We start from the raw sequence: 17,923 nt of genomic DNA, 5'->3' as shown, positions 1-17,923 counted from the left end.
CTGTAGCCCAGAGCTCTGAATCAGCCTCCCGCATGCTGGCATTTCTTGGTGTGAACCACCCTGTCTGACTCACCTCCACACTTGGTGATGGTTTGTAGTACTGGGGATTGAGCCTTGGACCTCCTGTATGTGGGGCAGGTGCTGTACCAATAAACTGGATTTTCACACTTCTTTTTCTTGAACTTTATTTTGAGACAGGGTCTCCTCACTGAGTTGCCCAGAAAGTCCTTGAACTTGAAAATCTTCCTGCCTTAGCCTCCTGAGTGTCTGGAATTACAGGCACGAGCCACCACGCCTAGCTTTACCTCTGTACTTTCTGTAGGCTTTTCCCTGCGTGCGGCACACTCTGCTGTCTCATCCCAAACTCACAGTCCCCTCCACACGCCAAAGGTCGTTCTTGCTCTGCGGTCTCTTCTTAGGCCCTCCATTAGCAGCCCACCAACTTTGAAAGTCAGCATTTCACACTATCCCATGGGATGCCTTTGTTTCTTTGTGGTTGAATCTTATTTCTCTCCCATCCATTCATTCATGGTCTTTGTACATGAGGTAGATCTTGCTAAAATCTTCAGATGGATGAAGGAGACAACTTCAGAGTAGGCAGGAGTCAGGACAGGTCGGTGCACAGCAGAACCTCAGTTTACACTCCAGTGTCTGTATCAGTGAACTCTGAAACTTGACAGAAATGACGTGGCGCTGCTCAGTGTTCTTAGCTAGACAAGTTGAGGAAGCTCTCCTGACTCAGGTAAGGTGTCGAAGTGGGTGGGTGCCATGAGCTGGCTTGAGCTTGGAACTGGCCTTTGATGGCTGTCTGCCAGTCATTCTCCATTGCCCGTCTGTCCCAGAAGGCATGGCAGCACCCCATACCGCTCCTGTCAGAGGAGTACTGAGGTCCCTGACTATGGCCACTAGGGAATCCAGACCAGAAATATCTCACTACCGGGAGATGTATATTCAGAGGGTCCCCTAGAGTAAGGTCTCAGTCACAGACAAAGTAGTTTCTCTTCTTCAATTCTTCAGCTCGATGAAGAACCTGCTTGACAAAGCCTGTCATGCCTGGTCTCAGATACCAGTTTTCGGCTTTCCCAGGGTTTAAGCCCGTTTGCTTCCTTCCCTCTCTCTGTTTCTTGCCCCATAGCCCATTTCCTTTGTGACACTGTCCAGTTCCTTTGAATCTGCTCAGCAGAGAGGGTGGGAGGGGGACTCACAAGCACTGAGTACTTACAGGAGGCTCTGTATTGAGTCCCATTTCAAATGTCCTGCCGTTCTTTGGGTAGTTATTATTCCAGAATTGGCAGTAAGGAATATGAATGTCAGATGTCATGAGACTACCCCAGAGTCACGCGGGTAGAAAAGCCTGCGTTCTGTCCATTGCATCACAGCGTCTCCTAGAAGCTCAGACCGGCTCGGATTGTAGCGGCCCACCCTGTGCTTGGATGGCTTGTCTCTGTGGTGTCCTAAACGTCTGCAGTCCCTCCGGGAAGTCTGAAAGGATCACACCTTTCCTCCTTTCCACTGTTCCCTGTCGTCACAATCCCCCCATCAGAGCCTGAATCCCTTAATACCTCTGCTGTGACATTATCTTGGAACAGATCCATAATCCTCCTCCAGACCTATATGTGGTAATAAAGATTCCCACAGACCGTGGCTGCTTAAGCTCGTCTAGCCCAAGAACCCCTGTGTGCACCTAGAGAAAGTTCTGAGGCTGAGTGTGAGGCTCAGATCAGCTGATGTGAAGGCTTTGCAGGACACTGCATTGGAAGCAGAGCCAAGTGACCCGGAGGTCCCGTAGCTGGATCTCCTTGCCCAGCCTTGCTGCCCTCATCCATCTGTCAGTCGACCCATAGGGTCCCCAATCCAGACACTGGAGCTGCTGGGTTTTTGCATTTGATTCTGTGCCTGTCTCTGTGGGGGTGAATCTTCTGGAAGATGATGAGTCCTCGTAGCTAACAGGAAGCAATGCCTTCAAGACTCACTGCCTGTTGCTGGGGGAAGAGAGACAGCCCCCCACCCAGCTCTTAGCCAGCAGATGGGGACTTTGCCAGCGTCTTAACTGGATCAGTTTTGCAGCCTCTCACACCAGCTCATGTTCTCTGTTTACTTTGCAACCATCTTTCTTGCTCAGCCAACAAGACAAAGTTTAAAGCGTTCGCTGCTCACATCTAAAATGCTTCCAGACTCCAAGCCTCTTCGGTGCTCGTGTAACTGTGTGGAGAGGGAAGGCTGAAAGCTTTATGAGTTGGAAATTCAGACTTATCACTGGGTCTAACACTGGTCAGCTGAGGCTCCAGTTGCTTTTAAACACGGCTCAGTGGGTTTTAACTGAAAGAAAGAGCTAAATATGTCATCATGTATTCATCTTTCAGCTCTAATCATTGGAAACAGCCTGCTTAGTGAGTCTCTGGACCAAAATTCTGATCTGAGCAGTCTTTCCCCCTTACCCCTTTAGGGAATACTCCCTAACATCTTTAGACACGGTACAAAGAAGTCTGGCAACTTTACTTTCAGAACCACCCAAAATGAAGTGTTTTATTTAAAGTGAAAGTGTGTGTTTATCTTTAGGCTAAGTGAATCCTGCTGCTTTTATAGTAAGAGTTACGATTTCATGAATTGACTGGAGAGAGGCTTCGACTTCAAAGGAATGCAGCAGAGACAGGTCAGGTGTCAAAGGCAGTGTATGTCCAGACAAGTGCTTGCAACCAGGCCTTAAGTTTTCACTGAAGCTGTTTGGGATCTGAATGGTAGTGCTTCCCTTTCTTACCATGATAAACAGAATCATTTTCTTAATGCCTGCATTTCTGGATTATGACAAACACCATTTTTAACACCTAAAGAGACATGCACACGGGATAAATAGTTCAGGGTCAGGGGGCTGGAGAGATGGCTCAAGGGTTAAGAGCACTGATTGCTCTTGCAGAGGACCTGGGTTTCATTCCCAGCACCCACATGGCAGCAACAACTGTCTCCAGTTCCAGGGGATCCGACACACTCTTCTGACCTCTATGGGCTTTGTACCACATGGGTACATACATGCACGCAAAACACTCATACACATAAAAATTAAAAACAGTTCAGGGTTAGATCTTTATGCTCCATGCTGTATAGGATCAGAAATGTCATGGCTTGACTATATGGAAAAGTAAAAATGCCTGTCTCAGAGAATAAAGATGTCTTAGCTTCTCTTCAAAGTTTCTCTTTGCTCAAATGAATGCTGGTCCTATTTTACCGTTATACTTTGCTGGATCATCATTTGCCGAGGTGTTTATAGTAGTTCACCAGCTCCTTTGGCCACCTCTACAGACCCAGCATCTGAGTTTTGTTTTTTATGTCTTGGTCTCCTGCATGGCTGCAGTTCCTTCTGAGCCACTGCTGTGTTTCTAAGACTGAATTCGTTATGTTTTGCATTTTAGACTTCCAGGCCCTACTGCAAGGGTATCCGCTGCAGGCAGTGAGGCCAAAACACGTGGAGGGTCAGCCACTGCTAACAACCGGCGTAGCCAGAGCTTTAACAACTATGACAAGTCCAAACCGGTCACCTCTCCACCGCCACCAGCACCACAAAGTTGCCATGAAAAAGGTTAGTCATCTTCCTGAGGATCCTCCATCAGTTTTCCCTTACAGCAAACCTGTGGGTGAGTTGGGCTAGGGTCAAGATCAAGGTTATAAATACGATGAAGAGGTCACAATGGTACAGGTAAGTACTTAGCAAGAACTATGTTATTAGTGGCAGCCGTACAGTGCGGAACACATTGTTATACTCACAGCTTGCAAGAATAACTGTATTTATTTGGGCGGCGCCCATAAGACCCTTGGCAACAGGTTGGAAACAAGATGGCATTTGAAATTTGAGGTAAGTTTTCACAGGGCATGTGCTGTGCTCTAGAAGGTTTTACAGAAATGCAGCTGTGCTGGGCGGCTTCCGTGCCAACCTGACACACCTGGGTAGAGGGAGCCTCAATTGGGGAATAGCCTCCATTGCATTGGCCTGTGGCCATGTCTGTGGGGCATCTTCTTGATTGTTGAGTGCTGTGGGAGGGCCCAGCCCACTGTGGGTGGTGCCACCCCTGGGCAGGTGGGCCTGTGTTGGATAAGAGAGCAAGCTGAGCAGGGGCCAAGGGAGCAAGCCAGTAAGCAGCCTTCCTCTATGGCCTGTGCTCCAGCTCCTGCCTCCAGTTTCCTGCCCTGAGTTCCTACCTTAGGCTCCCTGATGAACTGCGACCTGGGATATGTAAGACAAATAAACCCTTTCCTCCCCAGGTTTGGACTGGTCAGAGTGTTTTGTCATAGCAATGAAGAGACAAAGTAGGACAGCAGGTTACTTGGGGCATGCTTTTGTGATCCGAGCAGCTTTTTTATCCATCGGAAATAGTGTGAAGGACATTAAGGATAAGGGAGTTTTCACCTTTGAAAAAGTCAGGAATGTGGGTTGGCCAAAGTGAAGCATTTGGCTACATATAAGGAGTAGACAGTGTTGCTCCTGGGGTTGTGATGATGTAACTTCTGCCATAAAAGGGTATGATATTTTTACCGTCCAGGATGGATAGGAAAAAGGGTGGGTAGCCCCGTGGAAGTCTGCAACAGAAGGTAGGAAAACAATCCTTTGCTCATGTAAGCCTGTGCTACACATTAGAGAAACTGAGGCAGGTCAGAAAACTCTTCAATAAACCCCTCCTTCCTGCCTGCCAAGCAGAGTTCTGGACTGTGAGGGTGGGAGGATGTAACCTTGGAAGCGTTCCCTGCATGGTGTTTTGGGAGTGTCTTAGAACTTACGGGACCAAGTCACTCCATCCCCTCGAGACCCAGGCAGACCCTGAAGTGGCTTAGGAGCTGGGGCAGCCTCCCTGCTGCCGTGGCCTCAGCCCGGCCCTGTCCCATCTATTCCCCAACCCAAGAACACTTGGGTCAACAGAGCTCAATTTCCCTGAGAGTTTGCTAATGCTGAGATTTTTCCCTCCAGAATAGAGGGGAAATTTTTATGGGGCTGACAAATACATATCGCAGATTCCTCACCAAGGCACTGGGAACTGTGAAACTAGAGCTACGGTCACGACCAGGATGTCTGGACCAGTCAGGACTCTGTGATCTGGTTTCTGCCTCAGGCGAAACCAGTGGTTTGGATTAACCTATCTGGTATTTTTGTTTTGTTTCATTTTCGTGGTGCTGGGGGTCAAACTCGGAGCCTTGGTGTGCTAGGCAAGGCTCCACCATTGAGCTACGTCCCCAGCCTATACACAAGCTCTTAACTCTTTCTTGCTGTCTCTCCTGCCATTCACTTCCCGTCTTTCTCTTTATTTCACTCCGCCCAAGTGTGTTCTTTACAAAGTTGTGTGAGATACAGAAGTAGCATGTTTGCAAAATGGTCCAAGTGTATATTAAAGAAAAGCCCTCTTATGTTTCTTAGCAAGCACCAGTGTAAACCAAACTATGTATATCCTTCCAGAACATTTCACAGTGAATTCATATAAATATAATGTACATATAATGTGTATAAATAAACATACAAAGGTTTGAGTTTTACCTCAATAAGGACAAGCTAATTTTTTAATTCCTCCAACACCCTGCCACATTCATTGCCATTTTTTGAAGGATGAGACTAGAGCAAAGAAAGCTTCATGCTTGCCGCAGTCGTGGGGTAGGGAGAGGTGGAGGTGCATTTGAACCCAGGAAACCCAGCCTCAGCACCAGGATTCGTGCTGGGTTTTCCTTGGAAAGCAACTGCCTGGAGCTTTGTCTTTGGAAGGCTGATCAGGGGTGTGGAGGTGGGTTGGGCTGGTCAGGGGTGTGGAGGTGGGTGAGGGCTGGTCAGGGGTGTGGAGGTGGGTTGGGCTAGTCACGGGTGTGGAGGTGGGTGAGGGCTGGTCATTTTTGAAGGATGAGACTAGAGCAAAGAAAGCTTCATGCTTGCCGCAGTCGTGGGGTAGGGAGAGGTGGAGGTGCATTTGAACCCAGGAAACCCAGCCTCAGCACCAGGATTCGTGCTGGGTTTTCCTTGGAAAGCAACTGCCTGGAGCTTTGTCTTTGGAAGGCTGATCAGGGTGTGAGAGTAGGTGAGAGCTGGTCAGGGGTGTGGAGGTGGGTGAGGGCTAGTCAGGGGTGTGGAGGTGGGCGAGGTGGGTGAGGGCTAGTCAGGGGTGTGGAGGTGGGTTGGGCTGGCCAGGATTGTGGAGGTGGGTGAGGGCTGGTCAGGGGTGTAGAGGTGAATGGACTCATGAGAGGAATGCTGGGAGGCTGTCAAGCATTGAGCAAGCCTGGTGAGCCTTGTCATCCTGTCCCTTGAACACATGGGAGAAGCTGACATAAAAATGTATAAAGAGGGAATGTGAGGTCAAAGTCCATCACCATGAGACATTAAGGTGAACATTCTCTGTGAGTGGACCATGGGAGGCTCTGTTTTGGAGCATCCCCCAGGTGCAGTGGTGCTCAGGTGACCTGGCTACCAGCTGCTCACTAGTGTTTAGGCAACCACCGAGTTGTATGAATGGGTTTCTCCTGGATACTGACCAGCCAGAGTCAAATCAGGCCTCCTTTGCTTGGGGGTGTATGTAAAGTTGTGTGTGTATATTTGAGGGGGGCACACATGTGTTCACATCTGTGTGCAGGCCAGAGGTCAACAGCAGGTGTCTTCTATCACTTTCTATCTCATTTTTTGAGACAGAATCCATCATTGAACCTGGCACGCGCCACATGGCTTCACTGTCTGGCCAGTGAGTTCCCAGCTTCCTGTCCCGCCCCCCAGAGCTCTAACAGAGGCAGTGCCCCAGGAAAGGGTATTTTATCAGAAGGAAAGAGAACACTTCCCACCCGCACACATACATACAATACTGCACACATACACAACACCAGACCCAGCCATTTCGATGGACTGGCTGCATCAAAGTGGAGGCTTGGGGCTGGAGAGATGGTTCAGCAGTTAAGAGCACTGGCTGCTCTTGCAGAGGACCCTGGTTCTATTCTGAGAATCCACATGGTGGCTGACAGCCGTCCATAACTCCAGTTCCTGGGGATGTGATGCGTTCTTCTGATTTCCACAGGCACTGTGCTACATGGGTGTGCTTACATGCATGAAAGCAATACACTCATACACATAAAATAAAAAAATAATAAAATTTTCACTATGTAGACCAGGCTGGCCTTGAACTCACAGAGATCCACCTGCCTCTGCCTCCCAAGTGCTGGGACTACAGACGTGCGCCACCACACCAGGGTTATATAATTGTTCATATATTGGCCTTTCCCAAAGGCCACACACACACACACACACACACACACTCACTCACTCACTCACACTCTCCTGTCAACAATTTATTATTCCATTGGATAAAAAGAAATGCTCTCAGGTTTTAGAACAAGGCATACTGTATTAAGAAGCTAAAATAATAAGGCCATTTGGTAGAAACTGTGAATTTGCCATGGTGTAAACCCCTTGGGTTTGAAAGCAAGATCTCTCCTCTTTTTTGTTTTTTGTTTTTTTTTCTCCAAGGTCTTATTGTAATTTTAGAGCTTACATCAAGTCAGCTTTCAGCTAATACATGCCATAACATCATTGACCAAGTCCTCTCCTCTTAAGATATTTCTGCAGCCTCAGTTTCCCCCATCAGTGAGATCCTCCATGCTGACAGTCTGTGAAGCATGGAGAGTCCTCAGCTGTCTTTGCTGCTGGCCCTTGTCTTTGATGAGGACTGTCGTGGGTCCCTCCTCTGCTCTTTGTCAGCGTGTCACCCTCCTGCCCTGTTTCTTCTCTCTGCCAGGGGTGGAAGAGAAGCCAGGTATGGCTGGAGGGACTCTGTCATGTGGGTGTAGTACTGGAGCCATTGATTAAGAGTATCTATAAAATGTGTTATTTCGTGGTTCGTGACAGCCCCGGATTAGTGACTGGGAGATGGTACTGGGGAAAATCACGTGTCCTGCCATGTCCTGGGATTCTGATGTCAAACCACAGGCCCAGCAGGTGGAATGGGTCCAATGAACAAGTCACACAGAGGAGAAATGACAGAGCTTGCATTACGTCTCCTTTGGTGGCATGTCTCATCACTGCTTAGGCTGGGATGGAACTAGCATCAGCTGTTGTGGTGACTAAAGTACTAAGATATAAGTGCTGCTTCCCAGAAGCTCAGAGGGAGAAGGGGGCTCACGTCTACTATAACAGAGTTGTGAGGACAAAGATCCAGGAAGGCAGGGAGGGGATCTAAAGTGGTGGATCTTTTGCCTTGATCAATTTCCCTTGGTTCTGAGGAAGGAATGAGTCACCCTAGTCTGCTGGCCTGGTGTTAATAGGAGAGCACATCTGGAGTCACTGTAGCAGTAAGCTCTTGTTGGATGGTAGGCCTGCTCAGGGTCATCTCAGTGAAGGGGTGGGTCTCCTTGGCCATCCTGCGGCTCTGACCCTTGTTGCTGCTCTCAGTGGACAAGCTCTGAATCACCTCTGGGAATCCAGCATTGTCCGAGGACTTAGAACACCAACATGGATGTATGGATCATGACGCCCTCATTGAATTTAAAGAACTCTCCATGCTCTGCTGTTGTAGAGGACCCAAGTTTGATTCCAAGCACCCATGACTGACAGTTGACAATCACCTATAACTACAGCACCACTGGATTCTAGGCCTCTGGCCTCTGAAGGCACCTACACTCACGTGTGTAAACCCACACAGACACACACATGCGTGCAATTAAGTACTTTTTTAATTAAAGAGAATTCTCTAAGAGGTTGTCTAGAAATGGCACGCCATATATAGTTGGACTGTCTGCTCGGGCTAGGCAGGCTGACTGGATTAGAAGCCACCAAACCTGAAGACCTCACAGGGTCCTAGAAGGGGAAAAGGCCTGATGAGCTAAGAAGTCACACCCATCTCTGGGGCCAGAGTGTAAGTGTCTAGAGAAGAGGTTTCATTCTTCAGAGAAAGATGAAGCACTTTACAGGCAGATGGCTGAGATTGAATTCTGGCCCTGTCACCTTCTAGAAGTGTGGCTCTGGATGCAGGCAGCAGTGGCCAGGGCCTCTGCTTGAGTCACCTTTAAACACCATCTCAGGCCACACTGGAACCAGTGTACTCAAGGATGCAGGTAGCCATTGTAGATGCCAGCAGGCCAGGCAGGTGCTTCTCCACAGGCACGAGCTTTGCAGCAGCATGGCCAGCTGGCCAGGTATAACAAACGCAGCTCACGACTCAACAGGGCAGGGGCACAGGTCACTAGGTAGAGCCTCACAGTTCACAGGAGCCTGACTCTCTGGAAGCAGCTTGGGATGCATAACTTCTGGGTTCCTGCAGTATAACCCCAGTTAGCAGCAATCTTACCTCTCAGAAGCCCGTCAATGGCGTCCCCCGGGAGGCACCAGCTTCTTTGTCGTCTTAGTCCAGATGTGGTTAAACAGTCAAGGGTCATTTTCACCAGGAGCCAAGTTGCTTAGTAACATGGTGGCTTTCTATCTTCATCAGGTTTCCATGGGAACCGAGTCAGAAGGTCAACCCAAAGTCCTATTCACAAGCAGAAGCAGAGTAGGCTCCACTAATCCTTTCCCACCTGCTGGCCTTCTGGCCTCCCTGAGATTCCGCTTGCCTGTCTGTGAACCACTGCAGGCTAACCCTCGTCCTGCTGAAGTTATATGCAGAGCATTCTTAGATTTTTCTCACCCAATCCAAACTCCGTGTGCCTGTCACATCTCCATTAGCTGTAAACATCGCAGCGAATGGCTGTAGACACCTGCCGTTTCCTCATAGATGGAGTCTGTTGGCATTGTGAGTGTCACTTCCCTGGTACAGGAAATCTGCTACCAGAGCCCTTTGCCCGGGGGCAGTGCTGGCTGTGGCTCCTGCCAGTTTTGCCAGTTCATTCTAGATGCCACAGCTTCCTTTGGATCTGAGCAACTTATGGACAGGACTAACTGCAAATCCCACACACAAGGCAGCTCACTCCGAAACAGTGTCCATGCTGAGGGCCGCATAGACTGCCCATGTGTGATTCAGAGGACAGATTTCACGTGGGTGGATGCTTGTCACAGTGAGCAGTTATATGATCCAGGTGGCTTTGGTAAATTCTGAACTCTGCTATTGATTTTCTTTTTTTTTTTTTTAACCTTTGTGCATGTGTGTGTGTGTTTGTTTGTGTGAGTACATGTGCACACACCATGCCATGCTTCCAGGTCAGAGGACAACCCCGGCTGTTAGTTCCTCACCTCCCACCTTGTTTGAGGGTCTTTTGTTCCTCACTGTGTACCCCAGGCTAGGTGGTCTCCAAGCTTATGGGGACTCTCCTGTCCCTCCCTCCCATCTTGCCATAGGAGGGCTGGGATTACAGCATCTGGCTTTTTATATGGGTTTTGAGATCTAGGTCCTCATGCTTACATGACAAGCGCTTTTACCTGCTAAGTCATCTCCCCAGCCTTTGTGTGTGCGTGTGTTTATGCTGCTTTGCCTTCGGAGCCCAGCACAGCATGTGGATACCACAGTGCAGGGAGAGGGAGCAAGGAAGGAGACTCTTGGGGACAGAGTCTTCCACAGTGTCACTGGTGAGCAGCTGTGGCCTGTGGGCTTCCAAAGTGCAGCCCTCATCCCTCTCCCAAGCAAAGAACGTAGAGGCTGCTTTCCTCCCAACACTTCTCCAATGTGTCACTTTTTCCAGTGACTCTTATTCAGTCAAGTAGGTAATTTGAGTTGTAAGACTATGGAATATTTCCCCATGGGGCTAATTATACAATTCACATTTTGAATGTAATAAAGGTCTCCAGAGACATTTTACCAGCCCCTGAGTCATCCTTGGAAAGAGAGCTTACTCACCACTGATTGATTTCATACAAATTTTGGTGTGTGATACCTCAAATGGGTTTCATTGTGACATTTTTATACACATATATCATTATACTTGTTTTGATTCAAAGCCCCTCACTGCTTTCCCCATACCCTCTCTATCTCTGGCTGGTCACTTTCTCCCAGAAAATAGAGCCCCCTTCAGCTGTTGTGAGACGTACTCTGCGCTGGATGCTTTAGCTGTCAACTTGACACCCGTGGAAAGAGGTAACCTCAGTTTGGGAATTTCCTCTTATCTTGACCTGTGCACATGTCTGTGAGCCATTTTCTTGGTCACTGACTGATGTGGAAAGGCCCAGCCCACTGTGAGTGGTGCCACCCCTGAGCAGGTGGATCTTGGTTTAGCACAGGCCAGTGAGCAGTTTCCTCTGCTTCAGTTCGTGCCTCCAGGTTCTTGCCCTGAGCTCCAGCCTCAGTTTCCCTCGATAATGGACTGTGAATATAAGCTAAATACACCCTTTCCTCCTCAGGTTGGTTTTGGTCAGGATGTTTTATCACAGCAACAGAAAGGTGCCTACATCACAGTTCATTACCCTTTCCTGTCCCCACACCCTCCCTTTAGACCTTTCCCTTCCCTTCATAGTCTCCTTTCTTCTGTCATGTCACACACACACACACACACACACAGAGGAGAGAGGAGAGAGGAGAGAGAGAGAGAGAGAGAGAGAGAGAGAGAGAGAGAGAGAGACTGGTCTAAGAGAGAGCTGTTTCTCAAGGTGTGATCATGGACCATCTGTCCGTCATCTCTCGAAGCGATTGTGGCACACAGTCCCAGGTTTCACAAACCTTGCCCTTCCAGTCAGGTTTCCACGTTTGGCTTTAACCCCCTCTAATGGCCATGAAGGTAGAGACCCCTGTCCTCCTTGTCACTGTTGCAATGAATGCCACTTTCTAACTGCTCTGCAGCTCTTAGCAAGTATTTGATGGTGTGTTGCTTTGGGGGTGGAGATAAGATAGTAAGGACCCCCGCCCCAGACTAAAGCCTGACATACCAAAGGGGCTCAAAATGGGAAACCGAGCTGGGCATGGTGGTACACGCCTTTAATCCTAGCACTGGGGAGGCAGAGATAGGTAGGTCTCTGTGAGACTGAGGCCAGCCTGGTCTACGTAGCAAGTCCTAGGCCAGCTGGGGCTACAGGGAAACCCTTTCTCAAAAAAATGTTTTTAATGGGGAACCATTAGAATTTCATGCCCATTTCACCATAATTATATTTAAATGTGTTCTCAGGGCCAGCAGCTGAGAGTGATTCGACTCACCAAAGGTTTCAGATCTTGCTTTGGTTTTGTCTTACTGCCCTGCAAGTCTTCAAATTGGGGTTATATTTAATCTTTCTTATTGCTGTCTTGTTCCACCTGAGCTAATACAAAATAAAGGACTTGGTTTCGATCCCTTCCTGGGGCTGGGGCCACACGAAGAGCGTGTCCCTTGGGGTTGGAGATATGACAGCAGAGAGAGGACAGGGCCCAGAGGTGCTCCAGGGGAGTGGGCTAGTCGATGCACTGGGTGGAGGACTGTCTTTGGCTCTGTACTCAAATCTTGACCTGTGGTTTCTTTCTTCCTATAAGAGCAGGAAGGGGGCTGGAGAGATGGCTCAGTGGCCGTCCTCCACAGACATTGCATGACACGGGTGCACTCACCTACATGCAGGCAATACACACATACACATAAAATAAAAATAATAAAATTTTTAAAAAATTTTAAGAGCAGGTAGAGGTAGAACTAGTAAACCCACATATCTGTACAACTCTTGTCCTTAACCTCCAGCATTAAACCAAAGCCCAACATCAAGGGGAAAGAAATCATGTCTGATGTGCTCTCTGTGGTCATTTTCCTGGTCTACTCCATAACTCAGAAGAGCCTTGGGCATGGGAGACAGAAAAGCCCTTCAGTTTATGAAGTTTTTTAAAGATTTTTTTATTTTATGTGTATGAGTTTATTGTCTGTATGTGTATGTAAGTGTACCACATGCATGCAGTGCCAGAGGAGGCCAGAAGAGGGTGTTGGATCCCCTGGAACTAGAGTTACAGATGGGTGCTGGGAACTGAACCCTGGTGCTCCTAACCACCATGCTATCTCTCCAGCTCCCAGTGTGTGAAACTCTCACCTCTAATGCTTGAATCACCCCTTTCCCACAGAGACAAGACAGCTGCACTAGATTTGCTTTTCTTGCAGTATGATGTGTTTCAAAACGAGTGTGTGAGTTTGTGTCTCTCCTGGATGTCCTTGCTCTAAAGGACCATGAGCCTGTCTTTGAGGAACAAGAAGTATGAATGGTGCAGAGCAGGGAGAGACTCAGTCATTCTGGAAGATGAAATACCCATTTGGTCATTCTGTGTCTGGGAAGGATGACGACTGTTTGCTGTACATCTGATCTGTGGGTGATGAGTCCCAGTGCCTTATGTGCAGAGCGTCACACATGGATGAATTCAATTTAATTTCAAGGATCATCAGGAGGAGAATGTATTTAGGCATCTGAGTGCTTCCCTAGTCAAGGTTCCCCCAGTTTCATCCAGTCAAGGCTTGGTGTGGTCACTTATTTAAATGTTCTTTAAAAAATTTTTTCTTCTCTAACGTTGTGTTTGATGGTATTCATCTACAGTTGAAAATAAATAGGTTTTGGAGTACATGAAATGAACTTTTCTTTGAACGTGGAAAACTTTGTCTTCACAATGCCCGCTGCAAGAGGGAAGGCTGGTCAGGTGAGGAGGGAGCGTCGGGAGGGAGCGTGGCCGCTGGACCACTCCAGGTAACATACAGCCAGGGTTTCACGATGAGCTTCTCCGGAACACTCACTCCTTCCCTGTGGCACGGCTGGGGCGCCCTGGGGCTGAGATGAACCTCATGCGTGAGGTGCTGTTCCCAGCTGCTGCTGGCCTCCAGCACTGTTGGTCCGTGCGCTGTGCTAGAACCCTACCAGGTAGCTGATGTGGCAGCGCGCCAGCCTCTCCGTGTGGAATACTTGTCTTCAGGTAGTGCTCACAGTGCTTCTGCTGTCTACTAAGCATGGCGCTCGGCCCTCCGTAGGTGCTGTGCCTGCCATGAGTGGATGTGGTGCAGGATGGTCAGCGCTCAGGCACCGTGGACTCGGTCTACAGTGGTGTCCGAAGGGTTCCTGCAGGACTCCCCGGGAGCGGCCACGTCTGTTTTTATAGTTGAGGGACTCTGAGCTTTGTGGGTAGTGCACAGGTTCCATCCAGCTGCTGTGGAAAGCGGTGGCCCCACCGACTTCCCTCCCAAGAAGAAAAGTTAAACAGGCCCCTCTGTCAGATGAGCCCCTTTGCCTGTGCTGGGATGGGAGAGCCACAGCATTTTCCGGAAATGAAAACGAGTGGGAGAGCCCCGACCTGTGACAAAGTGATAGCAAAGCTTTCAGGAAGCAGAAGGAGAAGGAGAAGAAGAAGAAGAAAAAAACCACAAGGAGCGCTTGACTCCAGGACCGTGAGCCTCTGCTGCCCTCTACTGCCCAGGTCGTGCAATGGCTCCACATCGCCTCAGCTGACATCTCTGGGCACACTGTTGGAAAGACTTGCAGATTGCCCAAATTGTTTTTCAGACAGACCCCCCCAGAACACACACATTTTGTTTCCTCCATTTGGAAGAGACCATGGGCTGGAGACTGCCCACAATGTGGATGAGATCAGGTCGCAGTGCTTCGGAGGAACAACTCTCCCAGTGGAGAGGAACTGACAGCAGGCTTGAACAACCTCCTTTGCAAGACTGTCGCTCCCCCTTCAGTGTGCAGCAAGCTGGTGGATTCAAGGATCAGGATTCACCCCAAGAAAAGGGGTCTTTGCAGGTACTAGTTGAGTTTTACTCTGAAAAAGTTAGATTTATTTCCATTTTTAATAGGTGAATAATTCCAAACCACACAAAGTCGTACACAGTGAATGATCCTCTCTCCCCATCATACGTGCTGATTGTCCTATAATGTGTCCACGATCATTTATCAAGTCCCTCCTGCATATTAAGGATCATGCGAGTCACTGAATATTCAAAAATGAAGTAACTGGTGAACCTCACAGCCTGGTGGAAGAGAAAGATAAAAAACTAACAGTGTGACAGTTACTCTTCTGCAGAAACTTAAGTGCCACAAATGAATGTGTTTCTGGACTGGGTGGGGGGCATCTCATCAGGATGACACCTATGCAGGGGTCCTCTTTACCCTGTTTACTCATTTTCTCACACAATGGTTAAGGGCTACGGGTGTTTTAGACACGGGTTGGTGAAAGAAGCCAGTTGCTTTGTAGAAAGGAAGGTCTGTGCTCTGGGTTAGCGTTTTCTTCTCCTGGCCACAGAGAACAGAACTGAAAAGTTATGTGATGCCTGGGGAAGCAGCTCAGTGGTAGAACATGTGCCTGGAATACAGGAGACCTGGACTTGATCATTAGCACCAGAAGCAAGAAAACATTATAGGGAGGCAAACTTTGGCTCTACACTAAAATACGAGGGATTTTCGTTGTTGCCGTCTAGTTGAACAGAATCTCTTCTGAGAGTCCCCTGACAGCAGAGTCAACAGGTGAAATCAACCCTGGCTGTCCTATATTTGGTTTCTACAGCTGTTACATGGACAGAAATAAACATAGACAGTCTTAAAGATACTTGCAAACCTAAGTGTTGAATATCTTAGGCGGAGGGTAGAGTTGATATTACTTATGCAGGCTCTAGGAAGACCTCTATCACTTTAATAATGTCACACACAGCATCTGTTATTTATGACTTTTCCCTAAGCCCCATCTTTGGATCAGTTCCTATAAAGGCATCCATCCATTTTCAAAGAGCACTTTATTCTTGTTGCTGCTTTTTGTACTCCAGCAGATAATACCCAGGTGACATCTACGATGACATTTTTCCTCTGTTCAAGTACTTGGGACAGTTTTTCCCTTAACATCAGTTAAGTTGTGAATGGGTTAAATTCTTGCCCCATGGCCATCAATGTGATCTTGGAGAGGACCCTTATTACAGAGGAGAAATCATGTCTGCTTGGGGAGAAGATATGCTTGGTACTTTGAACTCTTAACCTGTGGATTCATTGCCCTGTCCTTTTCTAGTCTCAGAAAGGAACAGCTTCAAGAAGCCAGGTGCGGGACCCTGTAATCACCTGGTTCACATATAGACTATAAGGTCAGCATCCATCAAGCAAAACCCTGGACACAGTCCACGGAAGAGCAAGTCATTTTAGACCTTATAGGGAAGAAATGGGTCTCTACTTTCAAAGATTTATGAGCCCTGGACTCCCTTATTCTGTCCTGCCTCATGTGTGAGGGAGGCTGGGCTCAGTCACAAACTTCTGTAAGGAGTCAGGATGATTTTGTGCCACATTAAAACCATCTAATTCAGAGCCGAACAGCAAGAGTGAGTAAGAGAGTTGTCCACACAGGATGTGTGTGCTAGAGGAAGAATTCTTACCTAGGTCACGCCACTCCAGGCCTTTGATCCCTTAGTCAAGTTCCAAGACATTTTATTTCAATCCTTACAACAGAAGGAGCATTTCGTTTCCCCAGAACAGCTCCCAAACCACCACCACCTAGGAGACCACACGTTAAGGGAGAGCTTGTGGAAACCAGCTTTCCTCTGGACCTTTCAGCCTTGATAAATTTGATGAAACACATTGTCGCTTACCTTTATCTTCTTTAACCTTCAATATGAATACATTCAGGCAACAATAGTGTGTCATTTCCCACAAGCCTGAATGCTGACCGGATATTTCTGCTGAGGTGCAAAAGGCTTGTTTGTGTATCTGGTGCAGCTGGGTAATGGCCTCCACCAAGATGACCCAGTTATCGCTACGTGGTCTTTCTTCTTCCAGAAGGTTCATTTGGCTGTTTTCATGAGTTCCGGGAAAGGCTGAGGTGTGCAGTCCACCTACCGCAGTGACCAAGTCAGGCATAGAAACATTTAATTCATTTGTCAAGACGGTGATGAGAATACTCTGTGCTCCCTAGGGAGTTTCCTCCAACTCTGAATACGTACAACACTGAGGGACCGAAGCATCCTTGGAGACCCTAGGCCCAGGCTTCTGGCAGAAGCAGGCAGCCAGTGAGACAACACGGCGGCTTGCGCTGAAGCTGACCGTTTGCAGACAGGTCTGGCTCTGAGACATGAACCTGCCCTTCTGCCTTGGGATCCTTGGCCTCCGTATTCCACACATCCTGCTTTCCTTCCTTTCCACACCAACTTCCAGGGGTTAGTTGAATGTCCAAGTTAGGTTTGGGACTCCTGGGGTCTAGTGCCAGCATTTCTACCCGGTGGCCATGTGACTTTGTCACTTTTAACACTCAAGGTTGGGTACCTTTGCCCTGCAATGCAGGTGATTGAACCAACCTCCTGCAGTTATTATGAAAAGAATACTCTCAATGGAGAGTCTGTATCAGTCAATGAAATCAAGCGCACACAGTTTATAAATAATCACAAGGGACACAGTCGTCACAGCTGGGAATCCCAGAGCCAGGTCTGTACTGCTGCCCTCTTGCCTATGAGGCAAAGTCTAAGCCCCCCCACCCCACGACTTCCTTGTTCTGCCTCAGAAACCCTGGGTAAACCACAGTGAATACTTTTTTTTAAAAACCAAGGGGCCTAGAAAACAGGGTGACCTGTTCCCGAAAGAACATTCCTAGCAAATTAATGCTTGTTATTGTTTGGTAAATATCTACTAGTTAACTTTTGCTTTTGTGGAATCTTAGAAATGCAATTTATTGATTACTAAAACGTCCGCACTACTGCTTGCTGGGAAGAGGGAATCTGACATAGCAGCATTGCTAGAGAAAGCAAACTTTGGGCAGCGCTGGTCCGATTCTCATTTGATTTGATTATCATTTGTTTTTTGTTTTGGGTTTTTTTTCTCCCAGAAACTGGTTACAGTAGAGGAAAGATTAACCTTTCCACAGAGTTTTAAACGAACAGAAATTTGGTTTCATTAGACTCTACTAAAAAAGCTATAATTATTTTCCTGCATTGGTTTAGAACAAAGGGTCTTTAATTAGCAGATCTTTTTCTGAGTGTAATTTTATTTTTCCTTTGGCTGTTTTCTGCAAACCCCTACACACACACACACACACACACACAGAGAGAGAGAGAGAGAGAGAGAGAGAGAGAGAGAAAGAGAGAGAGAGAGAGAGAGAGA

General features: G+C 48.0%; 1 protein-coding gene and 1 non-coding gene across 4 annotated transcripts in view; one reads left to right on the top strand and one right to left on the bottom strand.

Moving 5' to 3' along the window:
• Nav2 (neuron navigator 2) overlaps positions 1-17,923 on the top strand; it is a 402,958-nt gene that overhangs the window by 176,226 nt on the left and 208,809 nt on the right. For all 3 annotated transcript variants that reach the window (XM_017796647.2, XM_017796645.2, XM_017796641.2), the window contains one exon: positions 3,408-3,574. In XM_017796647.2, the coding sequence (XP_017652136.1) occupies positions 3,408-3,574 (167 nt within the window). The remainder of the gene's footprint in view (positions 1-3,407; positions 3,575-17,923) is intronic.
• Positions 7,475-7,546, bottom strand: LOC115069276. The gene has a single exon (XR_003848544.1). It is a non-coding gene; the product is annotated as a small nucleolar RNA SNORD45 (small nucleolar RNA).

This window comes from Nannospalax galili, unplaced genomic scaffold (assembly GCF_000622305.1).
Source record: "Nannospalax galili isolate Female #2095 unplaced genomic scaffold, S.galili_v1.0 scaffold310, whole genome shotgun sequence".
In the NCBI taxonomy this organism is placed as follows: domain Eukaryota; kingdom Metazoa; phylum Chordata; class Mammalia; order Rodentia; family Spalacidae; genus Nannospalax; species Nannospalax galili.
This window is presented reverse-complemented; position numbering and strand designations above follow the sequence as displayed.